This window comes from Tachypleus tridentatus, chromosome 1 (assembly GCF_004210375.1).
Source record: "Tachypleus tridentatus isolate NWPU-2018 chromosome 1, ASM421037v1, whole genome shotgun sequence".
Classification (NCBI taxonomy): Eukaryota; Metazoa; Arthropoda; class Merostomata; order Xiphosura; family Limulidae; genus Tachypleus; species Tachypleus tridentatus.
Genome location: NC_134825.1, coordinates 178,297,618 through 178,325,385, shown reverse-complemented (window position 1 = coordinate 178,325,385; position 27,768 = coordinate 178,297,618). Strand labels below are relative to the sequence as shown.

The window sequence follows — 27,768 nt, the reverse complement described above, 5'->3', positions numbered from 1 at the left end:
TTACTTCTTTATTTACTGTTGTATAATTTAAGAAAAATAAGTTTAATACCTTATTTCTAAATAGTAATAATCTATATACATATAGAATATAGAATAATTGAAATGTGGCTGCATATTACTGACTACTAATCCACTAAAACACAGCTAAGTCAGTTTACTTTATAAAGACTAATGAACATTTTTATATTATAAAACATGGTAACATTAGTGCATGTGCACTGCATCAGTGCAAGTTCTGTGATGTTAGCCAGGCATGACTGGAAGGTCAATATGATAAAAATAATAAATATATAATGTTAGAAGACTTAAGCTATTTAGACTAAACACTGTATTTTCATGGCATAATTTGTGGTCATTTCAGAATGAAAAAAAGCCAAATATACATTTATTTTCTAATTTCTTATGATGTTTACCAGATCAGTCAAATAGAGCAGAAAAATAACAAAAAAAATGTAAAGTCTCAGTGAAAACAAACATTTGAAATATGTTAAGAATGTTTTAGAGATTACACAAATAATAATTGAGCTTTTTGGTACAAAGAACATAAAAAAATCACTTTTCATTTGAAATTGTAAGGAAACAGGCTTGGTATTTTCACAAACAAATATTTAATATACATTCTTCATTAAAAAAACCTACTTTTTTGTGTGCAAAAAAGTTAGTCTTTACTAAAAGTCTAGTGAATATTGTAAAGAAAAACACACTGTATCAAAAGTTATAGTATAATGTGTACAAATGTGTTTATGAACTTGTATATTAATATTTTACAGTTAATACATAATAACAGTATCTGGAATAATTATATCAGAGTAAAATAAAGCTGAACACTTTTACTGGCTCATTACAAATAGCTTCTAAGTATGTGTTAAAATAATATAAATTAAAACAATGCTAATTATTTGTTAGGGCTAACTAACTGATTATAACTATTCTACCAATCAATTATTAAAGCACAGTTAGAAAATTAATAACTTAAACTGGAAATGAAAATATAATTATGGTGTTTAATTAAATGTATATTTGTTGGAAGGCTTTTCCATCATTACTTTTCACCCTCATGTTATATCTTAAAAGGACAAATCAACATTAGAGTTTCAAGATATTTAAACAAAACAAAATTATATGATACTCATCTCAATAAATTATGGCAAGAATTGGAATATGAGACTATTTGACTTACAAACTCACTAGTTTTGTAATTTGGAGAACTCAGAGATTTCTTACCAATGTCCTTTTAGTTAAAGTTATTGTTATAAAATGAACTCACCAAAACAAAATTATTTATTCCATTATATGTTGTTTATATTCATGGTTACTGTTCTTCTATCCAAACTCATTCTTATAAAGTAAACATAAAGAAATAAAATTATTATAAAGTACATGTTTGACATGAGATTTTGTTAACCATTCAATAATCAGTTTGTTTATACACAAAACAGCTTACTTTCCTTCCTTTTTCCATTCATTAATTTGGTCAAGTGTAGCATCTGCCACAAGATTAGCTTCTTCATCAAGGCCAGAATATTCTTCATCAGATATAACTTTACCAGTTTTGTTAAAGGAAGAATGTTTTTTTTCTTTTCAAGGTTGACACATTACAAATGTGTTAATTGTTTCTTAAAACTATTTTTTAAAAACTTTACAAAGAACAAGTTTTGTTTAATTTAATGCACTCTACAGTTTTAATTCTAACATTAAAAACCTTAAATTTCCTAAATTGGTTGAGTTTCATGAAATATTATTTATGTTTAGCAACAGATGAAACAAAGTATTTTAATCTTTATATCCAACGAAGGAACCCACCTGATGAAAGAATAAATTTTAATCTTTATGTCCAGCGAGAGAATCCAGCTGATGAAACAACAGTCATCTTTACATCCAACAAAGGAACCCAACTGATAAAACAATGAATTATAATTTGTATGTCCAGCAAGGGAACCCAACTGATGAAACAATGAATTCTAATTTGTATGTCCAGCAAGAGAACCCAACTGATGAAACAATAAATTCTAATTTGTATGTCCAGCAAGGGAACCCAACCGACAAAACAAAGTATTTTAATCTTTACACCCAACAAAAGAACCCACCTGATGAAACAAAGTATTTTAATCTTTATTTCCAGCAAGAGAATCCATCTGATTAAACAATAAATTATTGTCTTTACATACAACAAAGGAACCCACGTGATGAAACAATAAATTCTAATTTTTTTGTCCAGGAAGGGAATCTAACTGATAAAACAATGAATTCTAACCTGTATGTCCAACTAGTTCCTTAATTTTAACCCAACAATATATTACCTTTAATAGATATAAAACATCAAACCTATCTTTAAACAAGGGATAGGTTATCAAACAAGCCAGTGGCTATTGTACCTTTAACAAAAACAGAACATCAAATTTCTCAAAATAGAAGGGCTAGCTTATCAAACAATTCAGTGGCTATTCTATCTTTGACAAGTATGAAACATAAAAACTAATAAATCAAAGAACAAGAGAAAGAGAAAAAGCTAGCTACAAAAACTCTTAACAATCTTTATGATAGAAAAACAGAAGATAATTAAACAAGAAGTGTTAAGGTATTTAAAGACAAATTTCTAATTAAAACAATATTTTTCTGCAGTTACAAAAAAGAAAAGGATACTATCTTTCACATCATACACCTCCTCTGAACAGCTGGCATTTCGATTTTGTGGTGGAATTGCTTTAGGCATTTCAAGTTCCAATTGATTCTTTGTCGTTGTCTTCGTGCCTTTTTCAGTTAAATAACTTAGTTTCAAAACCTTACATTTATTAGCAAAATTTTTACTATTAAACCTAAAGTTAGTTTCTTAATATGTAAATAATGGAAAACGATAGAACCACTTAAGGCAAATAATTTAGAAAGCTGTGTTGTCTCTAATTGAAATTCTAAGTTAAATAATGTGATTGTGAAGATATCTAAGACCAACAACATTAGCAAGATACTAACATTTAGTATAGGCTTATTTACTGCAAAAATAATGATAATTTATAAAGCTTATGGCAAGTAATAGTTTTTATAAGCAGAATCAACTATAGCTAATAATGAGTTATTTCTGAAACTATCCAATTTATATATATTGTTAACTATACTGAGAAAGGTCTTACTATGGTCAGTGGTCAAAGGATGGGTCACTGCATTTGTCGACTCACATTCAAAATTGTATTGAAGTACTATTTTATCATTGCATAACAAAAAGTTTAGCATAAGATTGAAATTATAATTCATATCTTAGTATTATACATTAGTTAATTTCTTAAAATATAAAATAAACACACTAAATATTAATTTGTGTGTGTCACATGGTTTGTTGAATGGTTCAAATTAGATGTTAGTGATGTCAAAGTATTTAGTTTTGTACAAATTATGAACTCAAATTACTAATATTAAACAGCTACAATATAAAGTAAGAACCACCAACCATTTCTGTTGTTTGAGGTATCAATATATTTATTGTAGTATTCACTGTTTTAAGAAAAATAATATTAAAAACTTATTTGTAAATAATAATAAAGTATCATAACTGAAATGTGATTGTTTTACAAAATACAGCCAAGACAGCTCACTTTGTAAAAATTAAAGGTTAGTTTTATATTACTGGATATGGTGACATGAGTACATGTGTGCAACATCATTGTAACTTCTGTATTGTTAAGACAGGCATGTCAGAAAGGTCAATAACATAAAAATAATAAATATAAATAAATTTGTATTGTTGTGAGTTTGAAGCTATTTAAACTAAACATTTGTGTTATAATTTGTAGCAACTCCAGCATAATTTATATCTACTTTCTAATTTCTTTACAAGGTCAGTCGAATTAGAAAAACCTGAACAGAGATACAATATTGAAAATAAAAGATAAAATATAAATGTTTTTCTGAAAAAGTTTGATAATTGCTTACTAATGTATAGAACTTAGAGATTTTGCACATAAAATTTGAAATTGTTCTGATTCATAACAATATTTTAAATCTTAAAATCAAAATTACTTTGCGTGTTGGATAATCAACATTCTGAAAGAAAGTATTTGTGAGAAAAACATTACTTTAGAAATCTTAAAACTTAATAAAAAAGGAATATTTTGCACACAAAAGCCTTGTAATGTTTACTAATAATCCTCAAAATCTCAGGAAAATACACTTACTACTTTAAAAGTTATAACAAGCACAATGTTATTATGAGGTTGGTCCCTGAGACCAAGTATATAGTGACAGAATTAAGAATCCTGTTCAATTACAGAAAAGTGTGACATAAGAATTACTTTTTTTATACCTTTTGTAGCTTACTCTTGAAAACAGATACTGCCTTCTTAGCTTTTCAATAGTACCAACCATACTATCATGTTCTTCTAAAAAGCATTGTGAAAATAGTAGCTCTCTTGATGTTCTATTTAATTACTACTGATAAGAAGATAAGATTTTATTCCATCTTTCATTTCCTTAAAAAAGTCAACTACAGGTACTCAAAACTTATGACTTTGGTGTTTTCTTCAATATTATTGTTGCTATCATTAACATGTTACATTAAGTTTTTGAGAAAATCTTGTTGTCTTTCTATATATGTTTTCAGCTTTCTTACTTTGCTCTCTTTTCAGATTTATACATATGAGCTAGTTCTACTTTACTATGCTCTTAAAAATGTTGTTGATTCAGTAGCTGTTTTAAACCTATGTTTGAACAATGTTGAACTTATTAACAGCTGTTTAATTTAAAAGGTTATTTTTAAACTGTTCTGATTATAAAAAGCTGTTTAATTTTTGAACAATGTTCTGATTATAAAAAAGCTGTTTAATTTAAAAGGTTATTTTTAAACTGTTCTGATTCTAAAAAAGCTGTTTAATTTAAAAGGTTATTTTTAAACAATGTTCTGATTATAAAAAACTGTTTAATTTTAGAAGGTTATGTTTACACAATATTGTGATTACCAACAACTGTTTCATTCTAAAAATTTGTCTCTATATAACACTGTACTTAAAATCAGCTCAATCTTTGACCACTTTTAACCAGTTCAGTAGTTTCTGAAGCTTTTCATTAACTGTATAATATAGCCTGTGATTAAAAATAATTTAACTTTTACCTAAACTCTGTAACTGTATAATATTTACCTAAACTTTGTAACTGTATAATATTGTATTATACATAGTTTAATAATTACCTAATCTTTGTAACTGTATAATATTGTATTATACATAGTTTAATATTTACCTAAACTCTGTAACTTTTTAATATTTTATTATAAATAGTTTAATATGTTCCTATACTCTGTGATTATAAAGAGCTAGACTTTCATCAAAATGTTGTAAAATAGTGAGATTATCAACGTGAGACTTTTATTCAAACTGGTAGCACATTGTGATATCAACAACTAAGCCTAATTAAACTTTACATAATATTGTGATATCAACAACTAAGCCTAATTAAACTTCACATAATATTGTGATATCAACAACTAAGCCTAATTAAACTTTACATAATATTGTCATAATGAACAACTATATTTTTACCTAAACTTTGTATTTGTATAATGCTGTGACTGTAAACACCTGGATCTTTACCAAGTCTTTATATTCCTAAAATATTGCAATTATCAAAGTCTAGTCTTTTATTTATAGGTTGTACAATATTACAATAATAAATAGCTGGACACTCACCTAGAATCTTTTTATTACCAACAACTAAACCTTTATTTCAATGTTTGTATAATATTGCAACTGCCAACTACCAGGCTTTTCTAAACTGGTCGTTCTTAAACTTCAGTAATCTAAGAATCCCTTTTTATTTTAAACTGTTTTGAAGATCATCCCAACTGTACTGATTTTTATTTTATTTTGAAAACAAAATCATGTACACAAAAAGCCATATTAAAAAAGTTGAATGTTTTAATTAATATAACTTTTAATTGTTAAAGCATATTAAAAATTAGGCTTGAATGTTTTAATTAATATAACTTTTAATTGTTAAAGCATTACTATCTCTATCAGCAGCTAGTATTAGGCTAAGATCTGTATTTCTGTAACATTACTATCTCTATCAGCAGCCAGTATTAGGCTAAGCTCTGTATTTCTGTAACATTACTATCTCTATCAGCAGTCAGTATCAGGTTAAGCTCTGTATTTCTGTAACATTACTATCTCTATCAGCAGCCAGTATTAGGCTAAGCTCTGTATTTCTGTAACATTACTATCTCTATCAGCAGCCAGTATTAGGCTAAGCTCTGTATTTCTGCAACATTACTATCTCTATCAGCAGCCAGTATCAGGTTAAGCTCTGTATTTCTGTAACATTACTATCTCTATCAGCACCCAGTATTAGGCTAAGCTCTGTATTTCTGTAACATTACTATCTCTTATCATTTCTGTAACATTACTATCTCTATCAGCACCCAGTATTAGGCTAAGCTCTGTATTTCTGTAACATTACTATCTTTATCAAGAGGCAGTATTAAGCCTACCTGATACTTCCTTTTCTATATTTTCAACAACTTTGTCTGCAACTTGTTCTAGGTTTCCTTCTTCAACTTTGTGATTGACCCTAGATTCCATTGCCTTTCTTCTTCGTTTGCTTCCAAATGCACTGGTCAGCATGTCAACCTAGTGAGAAAGATACAAGGCAGAGGTGAATAAATCAGTACAAAGATCAATGATTCTCATATTATTCTAAAACTAAAATGGTATGACCAGCTATCAAAGCATAATAGTATTGATCAATAAGTCAGCCTTATATAAAATATTTTGACTGAATTGAAGTCTAAAGTAAAAGTGAATTTTGTTCTGATGGAAAAAAACAGCTGAATGTAAAAAATTATCATTGTATTGGTAATATGTTACATTATGAAAACAGTTAGACAAATAAACAAATGATCTGTGAAGTAATTCATGATGACAAGAAACCCACTTGAAGTAAAAATGTATCTTAGGACAGCTAGTATGGGTATTAACACTTTTACTAATAAAGCAGAGACAAACAAATGATCCATATTAACTGACCCAAAGAAAAATTTCAAGAAAAACTATTTAATGAGGGAAAATTTTTGTATCAACTTGACCACAAAATTAAAGTGCACACAATCAGCAGAAGCAGACTTGAAACACAGACAATATATTAAAAATAAATCCAGACCTTCCCACGTGAGAAACAAACCTTCTCTTCTCAAGAATAAAAAGTAGTAGTTCGTGAAAGCACAACTGCAATCAAAAAAGTATTCTCTCTCTATGCAGCTGATCAATCAGACAACAAATACAGAAATAGCTTATGCAATAATTGCAAAGTTTTCTTCCAAATGCAAGAGAAACATGTAACAATGCAACCATCCCAAAGAACCAGTATATAATTTCCTTAACTGGACAGTCTATAGAAAGTGACAAATCAAACTGAATTTAATGCAACCCTCAACTGCATTCAGAATGTCCCAGATTAGGACAACAATTTACAGTAAAAGCTATGATACAGTGACCATTTATATAATAAAAAAAACTAATGTGGTCAATTGGAGAAAGAAAAGAAATGGAAGAAATAAGAAGAGAAGACAATATAAACAGCTGAAAAAAGAATAGGCACATAACTTGAAAGTACATTGAACAACTGGAAAGGAAGAAATTATAACAGTTGAGGAAAGAAAAATAAGAGACAGTACAAAATTTTTATGAAAGAATAGCAGTAAAAGATAGTTTGAACAGCTGGTTAAAAATAGGAATGGATAGAAGAAGAAAGAATTCTGAGCTGGTGAAGAAAATTCATTTTATGAAAGCATTTATTTTTTGATATTGTAATAAAAGTGGAAAAAGGAGAAAGCAGTATGAACATTTATGAAGATAAACAAAATGGAAGGAAGGATAAAAGACAGTGTCAAGAGCTGATAAAAGAAATTAATAGATGAAGAAGAAATCAATAAGAACAGGAGAGAAAAGAGGATTGGAAAGAGAAGAATCACTAAAAGAAATATAGTTTTCTCTCAGGAATTCTCTGAAAAGAAATTTCCCTTCTTATGATAATGCAAAAATTAACAATAATTTTACTCACAAAATACAACATAAAACAATTTATACAATAAACCCTGAAGAACTGGCTGATCCAAGATAAGTAAATAAAACATGCACTTATCAAAAGACATCTACTGGAAGTTTGAAATTAGCAAGACAAAGCAAATAAACCAAACTGGTTGCTAATTTTACAATCTGATTAGTCAATATAATTGAACTTCAAATAAACCAAGCTGATTGCTAACTTTCAAATCTAATTAGTCAGCATTAATGAGCTTCATATCACCTCTCTTATTAGATAAATCTGGCTAAAGTACACATTTAACATGATTTAATAAGTTACTCAGCTAGTTTGTATCAGTTATTCCTCTCTTATTAGATAGATCTAGCTAAAGTACACATTTAACATATTTAATAAGTTACTCAGCTAGTTTGTATCAGTTATACCTCTCTTATTAGATAAATCTGGCTAAAGTACACATTTAATATAATTTAATAAGTTACTTAGCTAGTTTGTATCAGTTGTACCTCTCTTATTAGATAAATCTAGATAAAGTGCACGTTTAAGATTATTTAATCAGCTACTCAGCTAGTTTGTATCAGTTGTACTTCTCTTATGAGATACAAATGGCTAAAGTACACATTTAACCTGATTTAATCAGCTACTCTGCTAGTTTGTGTCAGTTACACCTCTCTTATTAGATAAATCTGGCTAAAGTACACATTTCATCTGATTTAATCAGCTACTCAGCTAGTTTGTGCGAGTTATACCTCTCTTATTAGATAAATCTAGCTAAAGTACACATTTAACATGATTTAATTAGGTATTCAGCTTGTTTGTTTCTGTTATACCTCTCTTATTAGATAAATCTGGCTAAAGTACACATTTAACATGATTTAACAAGTTACTCAGCTTGTTTGTTTCTGTTATACCTCTCTTATTAGATAAATCTAGCTAAAGTACATATTTAACATGATTTAATCAGCTACTCAGCTTGTTTGTTTCAGTTATACCTCTCTTATTAGATAAATCTGGCTAAAGTACACATTTAACATGATTTAATCAGCTACTCAGCTTGTTTGTTTCAGTTATACCTCTCTTATTAGATAAATCTAGCTAAAGTACATATTTAACATGATTTAATCAGCTACTCAGCTTGTTTGTTTCAGTTATACCTCTCTTATTAGATAAATCTGGCTAAAGTGCACATTTAACCTGATTTAATCAGTTACTCAGCTAGTTTGTATCAGTTGTACCTCTCTTATTAGATAAATCTAGCTAAAGTACACATTTATTCTGATTTAATTAGGTATTCAGCTTGTTTGTTTCTGTTATACCTCTCTTATTAGATAAGTCTAGCTAAAGTGCACATTTAACCTGAATTAATCTGCTATTCAGTTAGTTTGTGTCAGTTATTCATCTTAGAATTACTAGAATTGCTATGTCCTAGTTCATGACATCAAAATGTCTTTTTAACTACTCTAAGGTATTCAAGTTCACTGATATACAACAGAAGTGTTTCAGTGCATATTTGAAATGCAGAATTATGATGGTTAAGCACATAACGTAACAAACTTGGGCAGTAACGGAAAGAAATACAGAAACATGAGTGAATATACAAACAAAATTTTTATTGAAAGTGAATAATGTGTTAAAGAATACACTGACTAGTCAGCATGTAATTCTATTATCCTTTAATTTAGTTGCTGGTGTTAAAACAGGAGTTTTTATTTAAAAGATTAAAATACCAACCAAAAGTTACATATGCTACACCAGAATCCAATATTGCACACATCACAGACTATTTCATTCAACATTTATAGGGATAAAAAGCCTTTTATTCACATCATTTTGTATAAGTATCTGGAACATCCTTTGAAATGGGATAACCACATCCTAAGGATCTCAGACACTAACTTCTAGCCACTTATCTAAGTAAAAAGATTAGTACATTAGTCTGGCCTTCCAACACATTCTCTACAGACTTGGTTGAATCAGCTGAGTTTTTGACTTCAAATTAACCTTTATGGTTTTCAAACTATAAACTTTCAATATGTTTTATTTATCTTCATGAAATTTTGCAAACTTTCAAGAAGCATTAGGAGTCTTTAGTTGATAAAAAAATAATAAGTTTTAAGAATATATTTTCACAAAAACTTTATCCACAAATATATATACAGTCAAAGAGTTGACTCCTCTAAGTGTAAAGTGATTTTCATGTTTAGATTTAAAATATTTTTCTTACCAGCATATTTCATCTATGTAACCTGTGAAACCTCCTAATTAAATTTGAAACATTAACCTCACTTTTTATACTAATGGCACTATTGCCCCAAATATTTGATTTATTTAATTAAACACTGGACCACAAACACAAAATAATAATACACAAAAAGCAGACAATATCCTGTAACTAGAACAATGTTTCTGGGTTTCAAATTATATGACAAGATCCACTGAAGATTTAGCTAATTTAACTAACGCGGTCTCAATAGTGATAAGTTTGAACTGGTTGTGAACTACAAATTTCTCTGTGTAAAAAATAATTTAATATAATAAACCATTTGTGAGATTAAATTTCTCACTTTCTATTGATTATAAATAATATAATGTTGAACATCAGAGGAAACTATTGACAATTTGTGAAACAGAGGATGTGACAGGTGGGCATAGCAAAGGTATCTCATTTTCCAACTTATGGCTCTGGAATCAAATAATTTCAGTCAAATTTTATACTTCTCAAAGGGGTAGTAAATAAATTAAAGAAGGGATCCCTAGAGAGCAAATGTTATAATTCTCATACAAGGAGAAATGAGATTTTTTTTTAAATATTGAAATTAAAATTTATATAACATTAAAATTTGAATCATTAGCTAATTTTTGACATGAAGTTCATTGAGCTACTATGACAGGAAAGTAACTCACTAAAATATTGTGACAAGAGCATAATGCACCTATGGAGAGTTAATAAAAGTGTGATTAATTACATGCAGACAATTCAAAATATTTTGAAAGATATACTCTAAACCAGCCAAGAAAGACTAGAATTATTGTTTCATGTGTCTCACTTTTAGCAAGATTTATTGTAACACTTCAGAAAAAGTATGATATTGTGAAATGCACAATCCTAGGTTTGTCAATTTTCTAGAAATTAAATATTGCTGTCTAGATAAGAGTTGTATGAATAACAATGTAAAATAATATTTAAGTTAATACAAATAGTACAGTAAATAACATTAAAGTGTATTATGTATAACTGTTACCACATAGTGTGCTATGTATAGTTATCATTTGGTCAGAGATAACAAATTGTACACCAAAACCATTAGTTTGTTAATGTAACTCACACCAGTTAGAATACTTTTCATCCCTATTTTGATCCATTTTTCATTAAGACAACTAAATATACCAGCTTTAGTTAGGAAATGACAAATACACTTTTTTAATTAGCTAAATGTATCCTAGGAGGCTGGATGGTTAGAAACAACCCAAATGTGTGTTTTATAATGTGTACAGATAATGCAAATCATTGAACACTACAAAAACGAAAATCAACATTCTAGGCTGCAGATACAACTTAACTGCTTGAGCTATTATTCTTTTCCAGTGAAAATCCATGATAGAGAAAACAAATGAAGTACTATGTATGAAATACAGCTATATAATTAGATTATGTAACAATGGCATTATATGGAAATAGTTTTATATTACACCGTACTATTTGTGCATACATTACAGTGCAGTAACTACATGGAGCACACCAACATTACTTACCTTTTCAGTATAAGTTTTAGATTTCTCACTTTGGATTTTTGTTTCTTCGCAACCACCTGTATTGGATAAGGAACAAATCTGGTTTCTAACATTTGTTTGGTTGTGATTTTATTTATGTGTAGTAGATAAAACAGTTTACAATTGTAAAGACCATACAAACAAACATCTTGGTGACCAATAAGATAAGGAAAGAAATATGCAAAATAGTAATCATAAATAATTAACATATTTTACACTTTATTAAATTAAATCTTGTTTACAGTATAAGTATCTGTAACTTTCAATACTTCAGATTATTAAATAAAAACACATTTTGTCAAAATATGAAGTATAATAATAAGTGTGTACACGGGAAGACAGAACTTTCCAGATCCTGATTTTTAATTTTCCAAAGACCAAGTTTCTTGTTTTAAAAATAAGAACTCAACCAAAAATAAATAACTAATGTTTTATCATATTTTATACAAAATGCTTTGTTTGAAGAGAAGTACAAAGCTACACAATGGGCTATTTGTGCTGTGCCTCTATGAGTACTGAAACCTGGTTTTTAGCATTGTAATTTTGCAGATATACAACCGAGCCACTAGAGGGATTATAAATTTCAACACAATTCATAGAGAACATCAGCAACAACAGATGCAGAGAAAAAAGCAAAAAAAGAAAAGAAAAATTAACATTTATCCCCTTTTTTCCACATCACATTCATTCAAAGTAAATATTCTGCATAATTGTTGATATGACTGAATTTGTATTTCCATAACATACTTTAACTAACACCTCCCTTGATAATATGATAAAGAAACCAATAAAAAAGTCTGATTTTGGCCACTATACACAGGGTAAAACATATTATCACATCTCTTTTCTTATGAACCCTCTGTCTTTGTAATCCTTATTTCTTAGAATCATTTCATTTAGACCTAAACTTCACAAAACTTGTAGAAAATATAGCATTTGCATCATCTTTAAAATAAAACATAAAAACTTTGAAATATCAGAGCCAAAGATTTGTTTTGTAAAACTTGAACAATAAAATGTTATTTTTGGCTATAAAACACAGCTGTGGAAAGAAGTACACAAAGGAATCTACAATCCCTTGTTTCAGCAAATTGTGGAAATTATTATAAAGGGATGGTTTGAGTAATGACAACAGTAGAATACACATTATCAAACTGTGGAAATCCTAGTAGAATGATTGCTTGAATGATGCCTATATTAGAATACACATCAGCCAAATCTGGAAATTCTGCTAGAATGATTGATTGAATCATGACTATATTAAAATACACATCAGCAAAAGGTGGAAATTTTGGTAGAAGGATGGCTTGAATCGTGACTATATTAGAATACAGATCAGCAAAATGTGGAAATTTTGGTAGAAAAATGGCTTGAATTGTGACTATATTAGAATACAGATCAGCAAAATGTGGAAATTTTGGTAGAAGGATGGCTTGAATCGTGACTATATTAGAATACACATCAGCCAAATGTGAAAATTTTGGTAGAAGGATGGCTTGAATCGTGACTATATTAGAATACACATCAGAAATATGTAGAATGTCTAGACCAAGGACTACAGTATAATAGAATAGCTACAATTTACCATGTCATAAACAGAAAAATGTACAATAAATTGTTAGGTATATCAGTTACAATTTGAATTTAAATATGTAATGTTTTACACTGCTGAGTTTAAAGTAATATTGTTTTTCAAATTATTTGTCACCAGTTGAAGAGCTCACAAAAGAACTAGAAAATGTTCAATGTATATAATGAGGAGTTAGCTTCACAGTTTTTCCAATTAAAAATTAACTTAAAATAGCCACATATGAACACTTGAAATGATCTAATCTAAACAGAAACTTTCCAAATAAGGAGAATTATACATTTTATGAAATCAAGATTACAAAGTAGTATTTTTATATTACTTTTCTTTCAAGTTTACTTATAGGAAATACAAAAGTTTCAGTAATATTAGCTTATAGAAGAATAGCGTTTTTTTATAATAGATTAGGTATCTACTGGAATAACTTGCACTTCAACTAAATACTACACAATGTACTGTACATCATATTTACCTGCATCTTCCAAACTCGGACACATGTGAAACATCTGGGTGCTATAGACCTTCATTGTTCCACTATTCTTGTCTAACAGTCCAATGCAATACCTGGTTAAAAGTTTTTAAAAATCAACTATAAATATTGTTATTCAATGAAGAGTATAATTTACTACAATCATAAAACAGACCTGCATTGTTTTATAGTCTTGAAATTTTTGCATGTTCTACAGTAATCCCTCTATGATGAATCCATTTTTATCCATTACATACATACTTTTCACAAAATGTCACAGGCACTTTTACATAAGTAAATCATTTCCATGGAAATAAAGTCACATTTTGTTGTGCTTAAAATGTTGACAAACATTGGCTGTAAATTTTTCTAGGCTAACTGAGATGTGAAAGTTTTATCAATCATTTTATAACCCATGAAAAACACACTGCTAGTATATAAATGATTAAAGGCTACATGACATGTTATTTATGGATAGTATTTGTTTGTATATGCACTTTGGTTGTTTTTTTTTCAAGTTTATTTATTCATCACAATGGCAACAAGAGGTTGTTGCGCAAATGACCCAAACATCTTCTGTAAACTTGTTTTAAGTAAGATTTATTTTCTTCCTGATTTGTAAAAGAATCCTTTTATGGATAGGAAAAAAAAAATATTATTTTTGAAATCTGTATAGCTAAATTATGGGAAAATCTGCTATTAAAACCAAATCAACCTTTTAGAAGTTTAAATTTAGAAGCCTCTATAATTCATAATGTTCCAATGATGGCTGAAAACATAATCTATACTTGTTATTTTCCAATTATAAAGATAATTTACTGCAATTATAATTTATAATTATGATGTTGAAATGATGGCTGAAAACATAATGTATACTTGTTATTTTCCAATTATAAAGATAATTTACTGCAATTATAATTTATAATTATGATGTTGAAATGATGGCTGAAAACATAATGTATACTTGTTATTTTCCAATTATAAAGATAATTTACTATAATAATAATAATACATAATTTCCAGTCTACCCTTGTCATTGAAAAAACTAATTAAGATTCTACTAGGTAAAAACCTGGAGCCACAAACTTGTTACAAAAATTACAAAAATACATACTTAAGAAATATATATGACGTTAACATTTTCTTTACCTGAAAATGTATTTCCAATAAATACCTCTTCACACAGAAAATTATCTTCCCAAATATACTTCCAATAAATGCCTCTTCACCCAGAAAGTTATTTTCCCAAATGTACTTCCAATAAATACCTCTTCACCCAAAACAAGTATGATTAAAGTGCACCAGAAGTGAGGAGGAGGGTAGGAAATGTGTGGGTAGGTATCTGTCAGAAATAGATTTTCAGGTAAATAAAATGTTAACTTGTGAGATAATATACAAACAGAAAGCCTACACTGGTATGGTGAAAGGACCAGTGCAAACTTTACCTAGAAAACCTCTTTTTCAGAAAGTGCTCATGTCTCCTCCAAGGTACAATCTTTGCTCAGAATAGAGAAGAGGAAGAAGCAAACAGATTGCATGTACTGATGGAATAAGAAGATGGTCATCCAAACACACAAGAGGTCAGTTAGCCAACAATATGTTCAGAATGTACCGAATGCACAATTCAGCACAACTGACAAATATTACTGGGCTAACACCAGCTGCAGAAGGAGAGCACAGAAATCATTAATGTGTGTGTAATGTTCACCTTTACTACACCATTAGACTCTTAGGCTGACACCAGTTACAGGAAGAGGGCAGAGAGATTCATGTCATAAAGCATATAACAGTAAGGGTACATATGTTCACCCAACTGGACAGCCATTCACTACAAGACAAGATCACAATTTTGTGATGACAAGAAACCCACTTGAAGTAAAAATGCATCTCAGAATGGCTGTTATGGGTATTAACACTTTTACTAAAATAATGCAGAGAACAACATTTCAACCTTCTTAGGTCATCTTCAGGTTAACAAAGTGAAAGTTTGCAACTGACCATTACTGGGCACATCTCCAAGAAGAGAAGTAAACGGGTATGAGATGGTAGAGGGCGTTATATTATTTTTAATATAGGTATAAAGATGTTCCTTCACATTGGTTTAATTTTGGTTTTAGTTGTGTAAGTATGGCTTCTTTGATTTTGTATTTGTTTATATTTGTTTCTCTACTTACTATCTGGGTGTTTTCTATGGTTATGTTGTATTTATTTGATTGTTGGGATTGTGGAATGACCAGAAGCTGGCTGAGATATGACTCTGGGAACTACAGAGAGATCAGACTAAAACCCAAAGGAGGAGCATACATTCTAACATTGGTGTGTACAGTCAGAAAGTCCAATACTCAGGGAAATAATTAAAGTATTTGATACCTGGAGTAGATCCTTCCTTTGACACCCTCCCCATAAACAATATTAAAATCTAAACACAAAAAAAATATTATGTTGCAAGTAGAATTTTTAAACAGTACAGTACTGTCATAAGTAAACTGGAAATAAGAAAAATACAGGACATTAAAAATTCAGTGAATAGGTAATACTGCATTTTATCTTATACAAAAAACACACAAAATCCAGTATAAATTCTCAGACTATTCTTCAAAAGTAAACAAAGAGAATTCACAGTCTTTGTTTTTGGGCCTTAATTTCTTTAAAATGATTAATGACCTCATCAATATTCACCTTCTTTGTACATTCATCTTCAACTGAAAGTAAAGCCAGATTTGTCCAACTCATGGTTGAGTAAAAGGATTTTTTTATCAAGTTCAATTTGGAAACACTTCTTTTACATGAAACAATAGCCACACAGAGAGTCAAAAGAGTCTCCAACACAGTGACAAGCTTGGCAGAGTTTTATTGGCAGAGACATTTTAAATTGTCTGATTATTATTTCTGTATTTAAATGTAACACCACTCCTAAAAAAGCAGAAAACTATGTGCATTATTCACATGTGACTAGAACACTGACAAAACGAAAAATAACAGTATATCCATTGAATAAAGAAGTAAAACAAAATTATTACAATGAAAAAGGTTCAAAAAGTGGTTCAACCAGATATCCATTGAGTTATCAGATTATCAACCCAGATAATATGAGGTAATTATTATCAGTGCCACTGCATTAACACTAATTCAATATAATATGGTATAATGCTAGCTGTTATAACTGATATCATTATTTATTAAGTATTAACATATCAAATATACAATGATACTACACTGGATATTGTAAAATTGCCGAGACTAAGATGACTTGACGAAGTCAATAAACATTAGTACAAATTCAATACAGAAGAATACTGTAGTCGTCGAAGTAAATCTGAAGCGGTATTTACCATATTAAGCATGTGAGCATTAACACATGCAGTCATATCATCTTCTCTATCTTAACATCACCATGTACTTTCATTAAAAAAAAAGATCAAGCAGTCATATGACCAGCACTATCATAAGATCACCATACAATTCTCATAAAAAACGCACTCAGTCATACACATTGTCATCAGTTCAGCAATCATGGTTAACAAAAAAGGCTACAGTTTAGTGCAAAGTCTAACTTTGTGTATTTTTACTGGTCACTGATAGTCACCATGAAAGTGGTGAGAAAAGGTCTTTATGACTTGACTGAATACATAAGGAGTAACTGCTACTTTGATAGATATAGATGCATTTACAAGGAATTATAACATTATGACAATTCATAAAAAAAAAAGTCCAAAGACAGGGATTCTGGAAAAGGAAAGGAAGAACAGTTTCAAGTCAGGACAAAAAAGTCACAAAAGCAAGGGGAATAAGACATGTGGAACTGTCTGATATAGGGGGAATAACAAAGTAATCCTGAGTTCATGGAATACTAGCAAGAAATATTAAAAGGAACATACTTGAGAAATCATATCCAGAAAGAGGTTCAAAGATTGATAACATACCTTCAACAGTAAGGTATTATTCAAAGCAAATTTGGTAAAACACAATGTCCAGCTAGTTACTAACAGCCGAGAAAGAAAACTGGCTGAAGCAAAATGAGAAGAAGGGCTAAATAAGCAGGAGATAATCCACAACCCATAAAACAAAGGGTGTAATGTCCCCAAAAGTTAAACATTCTGGAAATGTCAAAACATAAACAGGACTGTGGATATAAAATTGTCACTCACATAGGACAAAATCCCTGTCACTTGAGAATTCATGATGAGAAGTAAAGCATTTGAAACAAAAGCCAATGTAATACAAAAACCAAAGTTCCACAAAAGCATGCAATTCTCATCAAATTGAATTTAAGCAAGAAATTTAAAAACATCTGATCAAAAGAAAAGAATGGAGGTTGTATCACTTTCAATTGGTGAACAACTTTTGTATTAAAAACATCCTCATGTGCTAGTAAACACATGATTTTAGGACAGAAGTCAGCTCAAGGCTAGTGGCATCCAAATCAAATCTCATAGACAGACAAACAAGAGAAATGGCATATATGTGTGAAGAAAATCTCAGAATTATTGTTTTTTAATAATGACTATAATTTACTGTAATCATAGTTTATGTGCCATAAAGAAACAGTTCAGGTGATTTAAAAATTTCATAAATTGAAAAGTAATTATTTATTTTATACAGTATTTGTTCTGTATGTTAATGTACTTCTAAAAAATCTTCATTCACTCTTTTCCCATACATTTGGTCAAAATGATCAACCTTGTAACAAGTCCAGTTGTTATGCTTTTATACAGCATTGTATCTTCACAACATTTGGCAGATTTTTAATGAAGTATTTTGGCTAACTATTTGTTTGTGAATGTATATAGACTTTTTTTTTACTAGTCCAAGTGCAAAATTATTACCACATTAACATTAAATAAACTTTTCATCTGAAAAAATCTATATTTCCTTTGCATAACCTCAAACCTTCTAAACAAATTTCAAATGTTTGTTTTGATAAAACTTTATATTTTATGATAATTTCTCTAACTCTATACAATGTTGGTCAATAAGACTGACCTCTTAACCACCAAAAAAAACAACCAAACCTTAAATTATTAAATTACTCTCTTTTATATATAGAATGACTTCAAATTGTAACAAGAAACCACACTTGTTTATTCTAATTAGCCTGAAATTTATTAACAGTAAACATCTGTTTACACATTAATTTTATTACCCTTTGAACAACAAATAACTAATATTAGTGCTATTATAAGTTGTAAATCACTTGGTAGACGTGCAGCTCATATTACACTGTCAAAGTACATTAAGCATGAGCTACTTACGAGCACACCTTGTGAAACATTTCTATTATGTTATTTTCATTGCTATCATTTATAATATAATCTTAACTAACCTAAAAGGTTTCCACTCTTTATTACTTTTATCATAATAAATAAAGGTTAAAAAACAAGAAATATAATAGTTAAATGGGTCCTCTTTTTTTGTTTTTCTGTCAAATATTGATGACACTTAACCATAATTTTTATACTAATGGTATTACTGCACTAAGATTTACTATTTTATTACGTAATGCACAAAAAAAAACACAGAACAACAACAACAAAAAAGTTAACTTTTTTTTTTCAAATTAAAATGTATCTAAAATATTACTTACTCCTCTCACACTGACAGCTATTACTTGTAAGCCAGGGCTTCCTCCTTCACCCATCTAAACATTGACCCGATATTTTCTCGTTTTATTCAGTCTTTTATACCTCACTTAATTACCCTTGGTGATATTTGTCTCATGACACTCTCAAGCTACATCAATATTCCCATTATTCTGGTGATGTACCTCATTCAGATAATGTTACCACATTTTCAAAACTGACTCCATCCTAGTCTCTAGTACCTGTACTTAATGGGAAGGAAAGGTGAAAGAGTATGAGAGGAGGTGTATTCTTGGAAATACATTCAATTTAAGAAAATGTTACCTTCCAAAACATACTTATCTTTTCTCACACTCACAACTATAAACCCACATTGATAAGGTGGAGGGCCTGGTGAGGGCATTATCCATACAGAAAAAGTCTGCACAGATTGTGGATGTGTCAATAAAAGATTGGTACCCTAGTGGGGGGTCAGCACTACATCCAGAATAGGCATACTCTTTACCTGGAAACTTTACATGATTTATCACCACTACTGGCTAGGCCTCAACCAGGTAACTGAGATTCCAGTACTCAGGGTTGTAATTATGGTGCCATGTCCCTACAGCCCATGTTGGTGACCAGGAGTTAGACCACAATATGTATATGAGTGGTTCCAACCTTTTGTCACCAGGATCGTGACAAGAAGGTAAGCAACACTGAAGTGGACAAAATTTCTCCTTAACCTGAAGAAGTCCAAAGGGCAGTATCCCAGGCTTAGAATTACAGGATCATGTATGTCTTACTCAATATGAAAAATACAACTCATCTGGTATGGAATTACGAACACTTGTCCTCACTCCCTAACTGTGTGGAAAAGGTAAATTCCACTTGCCATTGGAATTATTGGTAGAATGGGGAACAATATGTGCTCGACCAAGAACCCGAGATGGGACCAATATGTAATTGAAATTACAAGGAAACAATGTACTCACTTCCATAAACAATGTACTGAACCAATATTGATCAAAAAGAAAGGTCAAACTCAACCTAATCAGATAGTCAAATGTCAAATCTAAGTCAGTATTATGAGTAGGTTCCTGCCTCTCCTACTAACATCTAGAAAAAAACATTCAAGGACCAGGATAGAAGGGTCCCTAACTTTGTCCTCTTCTCTAAGAGTGGAGGAATTCAATATAACACTGGAGTAAAAGCCTCTTCTCACCACCTCAGTAACTGGAAGTGGGTGTGGTAGGGACTCTCCAGCTCTACTAGTAGATTCTGAGTAGAAATTTGGATTGGAAGTACTGAGGTAGAGTACTCTGGAATCAGTGCAACAGGCAAACCGCATTCCCTAAATTTTTAAAAGCAAAATGACTGACCCAAATGTATTCAACTCAATGATTGACAGGAATAAGTAAGATCCTCTTATGCATTACTCATGATAGTACCTATGGGGTGGTCCACCACAGTACAGTAACAACACCTGGTCAGCTCCCAAGAGGTCTTGTAGAATACTTAATTTCTACAAAGTCCATTGCAACCTGTATAAATTAAATTAAATTAGTGGTTGCTAGTGCAGAATAGGTTTCATAAAAGCATATCTGCCTGGGCAACCCTTACCACAAAGTGGGATCCTGTGGAAACTATGTAAGGGACCCTGAAAGGAAGGAATAAAAATACCCACCTATTTGTATAATCTAGCAAAAGTGGTTAATACAGCTTTAGGTAATAGGCAAAACCCTTCAGATGAAGATACTACCAGATCATGCAAATAATATAAGATAAATAAAAGTACCAGGGGAGGTCCACAGTGTCCTCCAGTAGGCAATTCAACTAGGCTACTGAGAACATAAACAAGTGACAAATATGATTGTTCATAAAAGTGAAAAATAGTAATATAGTGATCAAATGAATCAGTGAAAATCCCATTCCTTGTCTGATATTGTCTTTGGTAAGAACCAGTCTGAGTACGTAGATAGAATGATAAAACAATCTGTAGAAAAATAGTGTAAACCACTTTGACTGGTGATATCTATAGGTCAGCAGCAACTGAAAATAAACCTCCAAATAAAGGTTACACCTGGTACATGAGAACCAGATCACAACAGGTATTTAGAAATGTAACTTAATATACTAGCTATTTAACTGGAATGATCACTGAGACAAAGGATCAAAAATAACTTGAAGAATCTGGAAATGCTGTAGACTCAAAGAATATTTTGTTGCAAGTATCGAACAGTAGTCAATAAAGCCCTCTCCTATAGGAAAATTGTAAAAAATGCAAAAAACCTTGCCCAAGAGCCAGGTAGAAAAATAAGTTATGGTGGGCACACCTGCTTGAAATGTGTTCAACCTTCTCTCAATACACTATTGCTGATATAGTACCAACTCCATCACAGGACTAGGAAAAGACTGAGAAAGATACATGGCAAACCTTAGAAATTAAACAAAAATATCCTGCAAAAGACTATATAACCTCCATGCCCAAAGCTTGACCTTCTGTAAGTACCATATCAGATTATGGCTGCCTCCACAAACATTGATACTTTTGAAGGTACTGCTAAAGCAAAAACAAGGGTGTAAATGCCAATCCAGTGCTATCATCAGAACCTGAAAACAGGTAGAAACAAATCACAATTAGTACCTTGGGTAACATATGAATTATAAGAAATGCCTAGAGTTGTAATCCTGTCCCATCCTAAAAGAATGAGAATGCATTCATTGCCAAAGCCAAATTACCAGCAGTTTGTTATTCTAATGAGAGGCCAACCCATCAATCAGTGTCAAAATAACAGAACCTTGCCATATAGCATCTATTCTGTTGTGGGAATCTGGTTGGAGTGAGAAAATTGATGTGCTATTGTAGTCATCACCTGTGTAAAAAACCAATATAGTAGGATGATATGATAGAAGTGTCCTTCGGAAAAGATGTCCGTGATGTCTTCTTAATGAGAAACACAAGATACCACCAAAGAATTCTCAGAGTGAAGCCACATCATGAGGCATTGACTTTTAAACAGCAAGAAGAACTAAAACATTATTTACAGAAGCATTATTTGTACATAGACCCTGTAAAACCTGACTGTTGGTATGTGCACCCCTTCCATGAAGAGAGATATTTACAGAAGCATCATTTGTACATCAACCCTGTAATTCCTGACTGTTGGTATGTGCACCCCTTCCATGAAGAGAGATATTTACAGAAGCATCATCATTTGTACATAGACCCTGTAATACCTGACTGTTGGTATGTGCACCCCTTCCATGAAGAGAAGTATTTACAGAAGCATCATCATTTGTACATAGACCCTGTAATACCTGACTGTTGGTATGTGCACCCCTTCCATGAAGAGAAGTATTTACAGAAGCATCATCATTTGTACATAGACCCTGTAATACCTGACTGTTGGTATGTGCACCCCTTCCATGAAGAGAGGTATTTACAGAAGCATCATCATTTGTACATAGACCCTGTAATACCTGACTGTTGGTATGTGCACCCCTTCCATGAAAGAGAGGTATTTACAGAAGCATCATCATTTGTACACAGACCCTGTAATTCCTGACTGTTGGTATGTGAACCCCTTCCATGAAAAGAGGTATTTACAGAAGCATCACCATTTGTACACAGACCCTGTAATTCCTGACTGTTGGTATGTGCACCCCTTCCATGAAGAGAGGTATTTACAGAAGCATCATCATTTGTACATAGACCCTGTAATACCTGACTGTTGGTATGTGCACCCCTTCCATGAAGAGAGGTATTTGTGAAGAAATTGAGCTCTGGACAAGGTGATGGCAAAGGAACCCATATCTTAGTAGTATCCCAACTTAACAACTCTGAGATTCAAAAGGATCCAAAGGAAACTGGGGAATTCAGTGATCAATGTTTATGATCCCTTGGTCATGTAAAGACCATTAACCCTCTTGCTTCACCTTGGTATCCTTTACTGACCATGACACAAGGTTTTTGTGTCTTATATTTAATTAAACTACTTTTTAAGTTATACCAATTATTAGTGTATAACCTTACCTAATAATCCACATTTTAAATATAGTATATAACCTTAGCTAATAATCCATATTTTAAATATAGTACATAACCTGAGCTAATAATCCATATTTTAAATATAGTACATAATCTTAGCTACCAATCCATATTTTACATATAGTATACAAGCTCAGCTAATAATCCACATTTTGAATATAGTATACAATCAGTATATAGTATATAATATAGTATATAACCTTAGCTAATAACACCATGTAACATAAGTTTTGTTCCTGGATAGTATGTGTTATTTCTTAAGTACTTATGTTGTAGAAGTACAGAAAATGGCCATTATTCCCTTCAAACTTTATTTTTGTGACCTAGATAATAAAAATTTAGAAATTAACCTATTTTCTATGTAAAAACGAGCAAATTTGTACATTTTCATTTACATAAAGTCTGAATAAAAACATATGAATCAAGATTTATATGTATTTCTACAAAAGTTATACAAAAATGAAAAACATTTTTAGAAGTGAGTAGTTTTTCAAGATTTGTAACTGTAATGTAAATAACTTTCACTTAGCCCCTAAATATAGTCTCCCATCATGTTTCCATTATATGTTCCTTGGTAGTGGCTTTCAAAGTCCAGTATATCTTGGTGGAAGCACTTGCCTTGCTCCTCTGAGTATGCTCCCATATTCTCCTTGAATTGATCAAGATGAGCATCAATAATATGGATATTCAGGGACATCCTGCAGCCCATTTTGCAGTAGTTCTTCACCAGAGCCTTAACCAGTTCCACATAATTTTTGGCCTTGTTATTGCCCAAGGAGCCCCGAACCACTGCGACAAAACGTTTTTTCCTTCCTGCTGTGCTTCTTGGGGAATTATGTGCATTCCAGGATCTTCTTTAGTTGTGGTGCAACAAAGACACCAGCTTTGACCTTTGCCTCAGACAACTTAGGGAAGAAGTCTCAAAGGTACTTGAAGGTTGCAGGCTCCTTATTAAAAGCTGTGACAAACTCTTTCATAAGACCTAATTTTATGTGCAATGGTGGAAACAACACCTACTGGAGGTCCACTAGTGACTCACACTTGACATTGTGCCACCCCATATAGAACTCGGTCTGTTGTGGCCAGTGCTTCCTGTTGTAGTGCACTGCAGTATCCCTGCTGTCCCAAAGGCAAAGATAACAGGGAAATTTAGTAAAACCTCCTTGGACACCCATCAGGAATGCCACCATTCTGAAGTCTCTGATAACCTCCCAGCCATACTCATCATACTTCAAAGCTTCTAGCAAGGTCTTGACTAATATTTATTCCCGTTATGGAGCAGCACAGATTTCAGGCTTCTGGATGAGCTATCAATGAAGAAGTGCTACTCATTAGAGTTACAGGCAATTGCAATTGCTTCGTACAGACTGGATACGTTGTGGCAGAAGCAGAGCCCATCTTGAAAAAGGGTAAATTTGAAAATTTCATTATCCAAGTCACAAAAGCAAAGTTTGAAAGGAATAATGGCCATTTTCTGTACTTTTACAACAAAAGCAATTAAGAAATAACACATACTATCCAGGAACAAAATTTGTGTTACATAATGTAATCCAAATTTTAACAGCATATAACTTTTAAGTTCTTAATTGTATAAGATAATATTTAAAATTTTCCAAATTTTCCTCAGTGTGAGACATTTTCTCTAAGTATCTTTTCATCCTTAATCTTAACTACAACATTAAACACAAATCACTCACAATAATATTATCACTACTCAGATAAACCATAATTTTCTACTTTATTTGGTTACAGATAAATCAAATAGAAAATCAGACTCCTCTTATCACACCCATCTGTCACATTCTCTCTTTCAGGATTTATTAATAGTTCTGTGCATATTTAGAATTACCCAAACATTATGATTGTTACAGAAAACTGTGTGCTTTATGCATATTATAAGCCTATTCTCTTTAGTGCATTATTTATTTATATAAAAATTATTTAATGAACTACAACCATTAGTATCAAAACTAGGGTTAAGTGTCATTGATAGTCCACAGTGGGAAAAAAAACAAGAAAAACAAGTTGGGTTGAGTACTGTATTTCTTGTTTTTGTTTATTCTTTAACATAAAATTTGCTAAAATGTAAAAACATAGATATCTTCTGGTTAACAGTTAGATCAGGTAAAATAAACAATGATAATAATTTACTAAAAATATTTCACCCTTACAAGCAGCTTGTGGGGTAATGTAATTCAATAGTATAATGTGGGCTGCACATTTCCCAAGTGGTTTACAACTTATAATGGTGTGAATAGTATCAAGCTGTTGTATACGAGATGTCTAATTTTCATGTGCAAAGTTTAAACTTGATTTTTAATGACTGAAAGAAATGCATTAGTGTACATTTATCAAAATCATATGGTATACTGTCTGGTACATTTCAAGCTCACCACATATTTTTCTTATTTCAGAAAGTAAGTCATATTTATATTGATTTTTGTTAACATGAATACAATTTATATTCATGTAATTTTTCTGCAAGAATTCAAGCTTGGTAACAATGTAGCAACAACAGCTCATAATATCAATTATAAATTTGGTGATGGCACAGCTAAAGAGTGCACATCACAGCATTGGTTTAGGAGATTTTGCTCTGGTGATAAAAATTTTCAAAACAAGCCTCGGAGTAGTCCTCAGACAGCCATTAACGAGAAAGAACTGAAGGCCTTAGTTGAATCAGATACTCACCAAACCATGAAGAACTTACTGACAAACTTACTGTTCATTATTCAATAGTTTCTAACATCTTGAAACAACTGGTATGGTGAAAAAGCTCAATAAATGGGTACTTTGCAAATTGACTGAAAACTATCAAACAAGACAAGCTTAAATTTGTTCCTCACTCCTTACTTACAACAATTATGACCTGTTTCTTCATAGAATTGTCAACTGTGATAAAAAATGGATTATTTATGACAATGAATGATAATCCAAACAGTGGCTTGACTTTGAAGAAGCATCAAAACCAGCTCATCACTCAAAGAAGCTTATGGTCAACATTTGATGGTCATCACGAGGTGTGATCCATTATTCATTCTTAAATCAAGGAGAAACAATCACAGCAGAGAAATATTGTTGTGAACTTGAAATTATGCACCAAAAGTTGTCATAAAAACATCCAGTAATAGTCAATCACAGAGGACCCATTCTGTTTCATGACAATGCTCAACCTCACGTGTCACTGTTCAAAAACTAAAGAAACTTCAATATGAAACTTTACCTCATCCATCATAGTCATCAGATCTTTTCTCTACAGATTATAGCTTTTTTAAACATTTGGATATCTTTAAAGGAAAAAAACGTTTGCAAACCAAAGGTCAATTTAAAGTACCTTGGAAGACTTCATTGCATCAAAGGGCATATATAATTCTTTATAGATGGCATTTATAAACTAAGAACTCATTGGCTGAAATGTACTGAAACTAAAGAAGCTCATTTTAATTAAATTAATTAAACAAAAATATTATGTTTTGCCTGAGCAATGACAACTCAATAATGAGTAATGTACATCAAACTTTGTACTTCTTCAAGGGATGGAAATTAGAGAAAAGGAGATGCCTAGAGAGAAACTATCACAATTCTCACACTCTGAGATAATACAGAGAAATGGGCCAGTTGGTTTGGAATATCGACGAGAACAGAGTGAGAACTAATGTAAAGTCATTCCAGAGCCAATAGAGAGATAACTGAGTTAGTATAAATAATACAGTTTGTATACTGCATAGTTTCTATATGATCCAGAGCAAGAGAAATGGTGAACAATTTGGCAGTGAACACAGAGTTTGTAGATGGGATTCTGTATGCTACCACCAAACCATAACAAACCATGGCATAGACTACACAATCATGTGATATCAAACCATCTGTATAAATGGGTTGGTTGGTTGGTTGGTTGGTTGATTTAGTGTTTTATGGCACAAAGCAGCTAGGCTATCTGCACCAAACATCCGCTAAAAAGGTAAAAATAAAGTAAATGTAGTAAAATTCATAAAAGGAAATTAAGGTAAAACAAAACAAAGTTAAAAAAAACAATATAAGTAGCATAAAACCAATGTTTACATCTAGTCTACAATGTTAAGAGAAAAACTACAGCAATAGAAGTCATAAAGGACTTTCTGTAGCATAAAGGTAATTATCATAACTTGCCAGGAAGACTAACAGGTAAGTACAAAAACCAAAGTCAGTCACCTGAAGTTGCCCTTTCTAGTCATGGTTTCGAGTTACTTAACGTTATGGCCATTTTCTAATTTCAAATCAAACTAGCTGGACTGTGATTCTTAAGAGGGAACCACATTAAAAAAGGTTT

At 31.1% G+C, this 27,768-nt stretch overlaps 1 protein-coding gene across 2 annotated transcripts in view; it reads right to left on the bottom strand.

The window, feature by feature from the left end:
- The window catches only part of LOC143231290 (DNA-directed RNA polymerase I subunit RPA49-like), a 74,236-nt gene that overhangs the window by 34,764 nt on the left and 11,704 nt on the right, over positions 1-27,768 (bottom strand). Inside the window, exons 4-8 of one of the 2 annotated variants that reach the window (XM_076465850.1) lie at positions 13,854-13,945; positions 11,776-11,831; positions 6,473-6,611; positions 2,644-2,751; positions 1,445-1,541 (exon numbers count right to left, since the gene is read on the bottom strand). In XM_076465850.1, coding sequence (XP_076321965.1) covers positions 1,445-1,541; positions 2,644-2,751; positions 6,473-6,611; positions 11,776-11,831; positions 13,854-13,945 — 492 coding nt within the window. Of the gene's footprint in view, positions 1-1,444; positions 1,548-2,643; positions 2,752-6,472; positions 6,612-11,775; positions 11,832-13,853; positions 13,946-27,768 lie in introns of both variants that reach the window. The other variant, XM_076465843.1, reaches the window with a different exon arrangement.